General features: G+C 36.7%; 1 protein-coding gene across 1 annotated transcript; it reads left to right on the plus strand.

Moving 5' to 3' along the window:
- The first annotated feature begins 1009 nt into the window (after positions 1–1009).
- LOC117449994 (uncharacterized) lies at positions 1010–3104 on the plus strand. The gene is made up of 9 exons (XM_071203618.1): positions 1010–1028; positions 1261–1325; positions 1430–1490; positions 1598–1648; positions 1731–1775; positions 1854–1915; positions 2078–2141; positions 2376–2510; positions 2684–3104. The coding sequence occupies exons 4-9, from the start codon at positions 1646–1648 to the stop codon at positions 3074–3076; spliced, it is 702 nt and encodes a 233-aa protein (XP_071059719.1). The 5' UTR covers positions 1010–1028; positions 1261–1325; positions 1430–1490; positions 1598–1645; the 3' UTR covers positions 3077–3104.
- Positions 3105–3462: the final 358 nt, after the last annotated feature.

The raw sequence follows: 3462 nt of genomic DNA on the forward strand, positions 1-3462 counted from the left end.
GATCGTCTGATCATTATGCTTTGCTTGATGTTTTCCATCAATGCAACAGCAAAGATGACAGGGATCTCCTTCGGAGAATTGAACTTGTTCCAGAGCTTGCTGGGCACATTAACAGCCAGTGTGCTGAGCAGTTATTCTCCGGGATGCGGAAAAACAATTATTTCCTTAATATGCTCACACCCTCTGCACACAGGTATTGGACAGCAGAGGAAGCCCAGATGAACGCCTTGCCTATGTAAACAACCAGATCCTTACACGCACTGACTTTTGGACTTTGGGACGACCACAGGATGTTGAAGGGATGGTAAGTATGGAAATAATGCATAGACAAAGTGTTGTTATTTTATCAGTACAAATGTAGGCAATGTTGCCATTTTCCTCTTCTTTTACAGATCCTAAACAGCTGCCTCAATGTCATAGAGAAGCTGGCCAATGACCAGATAGTGAAGTTGCATACCTTTTCCAATATAAATGTATCCCCTTCTGTTTATAATCTTTTCTGGACTGAAATAACAACTGTCTTACAGGGCATCAAAGTGTTCTCGGCAAACAGCTATGTCGCTCACACTTGGTTTATACCTATGTTGCAGAATCCTGAACAGCATCTCCCGGTACTTATGCGTATTATCATTATTATATTTGCTGGAATCATATGAGAATCACTGAATGTAAACTATTAATTTTACCATCTCTCACAAGGATAAAGCAGATGATTTCCAGTGGATTCTGGTTCCTGTGTGGCGCCCAGGGCATTGGACAATATGTGTCAGTGATATGAATTTACTTATCTGTATTTCAAGCTAAACACAAAATATTACTAATTTCATCAATAAAGTATAACATCTTCTTATACTGTTACTGTAATTTCAAAATTAAGATAAGTATTTCTGCTCAAATTTTGTAATTGTGTGTTCTATTTGCTGTGGTAACTATTTTGTAGATAATGAAGCCACAAGAAAGGGAGATCTTTCTTTAGATTCCCTAAATGGCACTGGCTTCCGTGATGAAAGCCAAATGGAAACATTGAGGTTTTTAAGCACATAAATTATGTTCAGTTTTAAGGTTCTGTTCTTATATTTGTATTATTTTTGTCTATGGCTCTGTGTTCAGTTTTAGATTTAAAAGATGACCTCAAGCATAAATTGACATGTTATTGAATACAAGATTGGACTGAAACTGAGCATAAGACATTTAAAATGTGAATGTTCTGTTACCACCCATTTATAAGCTTTCTTTTCTGTTTGTTTCCTTAAAATCAAGCTCTTGGCCAACCTGTTCGGCATTATTCCACTGTTGGTGGTTCTGCAGTTCTACAGTGTTCAAAAGTTGGTGGTTCCACCAGTTTGACAATATTCAACCAGTTATATGTTCCAGTTTTCAATTTTCTTGAATGTCCGTGTCTAAACAGCTGTGTGTTATCCCCCATTAGACAAGTTGCTCTGCTTGTGTCACCTGGACCCTGGAGAGAATTCTGTGCAAACGACATTCAAGTTAGTAATTATGATGCACACTAATTGAGTTTGATTCCTGGATTCCTACACTGTGTGTGTGTATATGTGTATATAATGTATATAATCTCACCTTCTTCATGAAATAGGGCATACCAAGACAACGGGCCTCCAACAACTGTGGGGTGTTTGTGCTCATGGTATGGCTCATCTGATGAATTTAGCAATCTTTTCTTTACAGTTTTGCAATTAGTGTGTAATGTTTTTTTTACTCTTGAACAGTATGCCCTCTACTTTGTGATGGAGTCAGCTTTTGATTTCAGTGAGGTAGGCCACAGAGATACACTTTTGATCAGTCCTTGTGGTGTTCCCTTTTCATTTTAATATGCATCTTTTTTTGCACAGTTGGACATGGAGCATTTAAGGAGATGGTGGTGCATGCTACTCATTGACAACTTCCCCGTGACGTAAGTATTCTTACCGTGACAAATGTTTTGCATGTGTCATCTTGAATCTTTTATTGTATTGTTTTTATGTCTTATGAGGGCAAAAAAAAAAAAAAAATTAAATTAAACAATAAACCAGTTATGTTTGTTAACAATTCCCATATCACTTGTTGTCACTGATAGATTCGAAGGCAGAAGATCATCCAAAAGACGACTGGAGAGGGAAGACTGCGAAGAAAGTCCCAGGGTAAGTAATCATGATGACCCACCCAAAAGAAGTAAAGTCGTAAAGGAAATGGCATTCTGCAGCGACTTTGGATGGGTAGGTAGACTGTAATTTACTACTTAACATCTCCATGGATGTGCCCCACAGCCATACAGTTTGTTGCTTCCACCTCTTATTCAATGGGGCAATGTGTCATGATGCAAGTACAACTGTTTTATCATGCAGTAGTAATTCCTTTTATCTGGTGTCTTCCAGAAAAAGGACCCACTGGCAAAGACGGCTGCAGAAATTCTTGTCAGCTCTGAAGAGGAGGATGGAGTACATGATATGCTATCTGTTATACCTTACATGAAATTCACAGCACTTCCTTCTGTTCTTCTGCAGCGACTGGTAAAAATGGCTGAAAATATTTTGTACCACTGATTTAGATAGTGTTGCATGTGCAAGTTGTGTGCGTCATAATTACACATTCAAAGCATCTTGTTGCAAATCAGCAGCAGCACTATAAGAATAGTAAATGTACAGTGTAGTAGCAATGCATAAACTATTTATCTTCTTCCTAGGAGAAGCACCCCTTTATAAGTAGTGCTATGGCGGCATCTCAGTGGTGCTCTGCAAAGAATATGGGAGATAAAGTCATCCTGCCACAAATTCTTTCCATTGCCCCACTGGACAGAGAAGCAGCTCTCCATAACCTTGGTGAAGCCAGCAACCTGCGGGACGAAGACAGCTGGGAAGACAGGATGGACCCATTTATGTTCAGGTTCAAATTTGAGTCGGACTATTTAATGCCTGTTTTGAAGAGCGCGGTTGAATGTTTGCATCAGCAAAGCCTTTCACTGTTGTATAGATTTTTTTTTTTGTATACTTGGTTTGGTTTTTATATTTACTGTATTTGCTTTTTCGGTTCTGTTATCTTAATGATTGTTCTATTATATGATAAATGTTCTAAATAATAAATGCTTTTTCTATCATTCTATGAAATGCAGTGCAATGTATCATTTGAAATATATGGACTAGATATGAGTATGCACAGAACTGACTAAATGAATAATCAATTAAAACAAATATTAAATAATATACTTAAATACACTAATATATCAATTAAAACAAATATTAAATAATGAACTTAAATACACTAATATAGAAAATATGACTTTTTATACCACATATTTAAATACATTCATGCATTTAATTAGTATGAAGTTTTTATATTTAGTTTTTAAATTATATTTAGTCGAGTGCAGATTAATTATATTTAGTCGAGTGCCGATTTGTATTTGTACTTATTGTAGTTGTCCAGCAGATGATGCTGTTTGTGTCATTAGGATATCCATACACC

The sequence above is a fragment of the Pseudochaenichthys georgianus genome, chromosome 7 (genome assembly GCF_902827115.2).
Source record: "Pseudochaenichthys georgianus chromosome 7, fPseGeo1.2, whole genome shotgun sequence".
NCBI lineage: Eukaryota > Metazoa > Chordata > Actinopteri > Perciformes > Channichthyidae > Pseudochaenichthys > Pseudochaenichthys georgianus.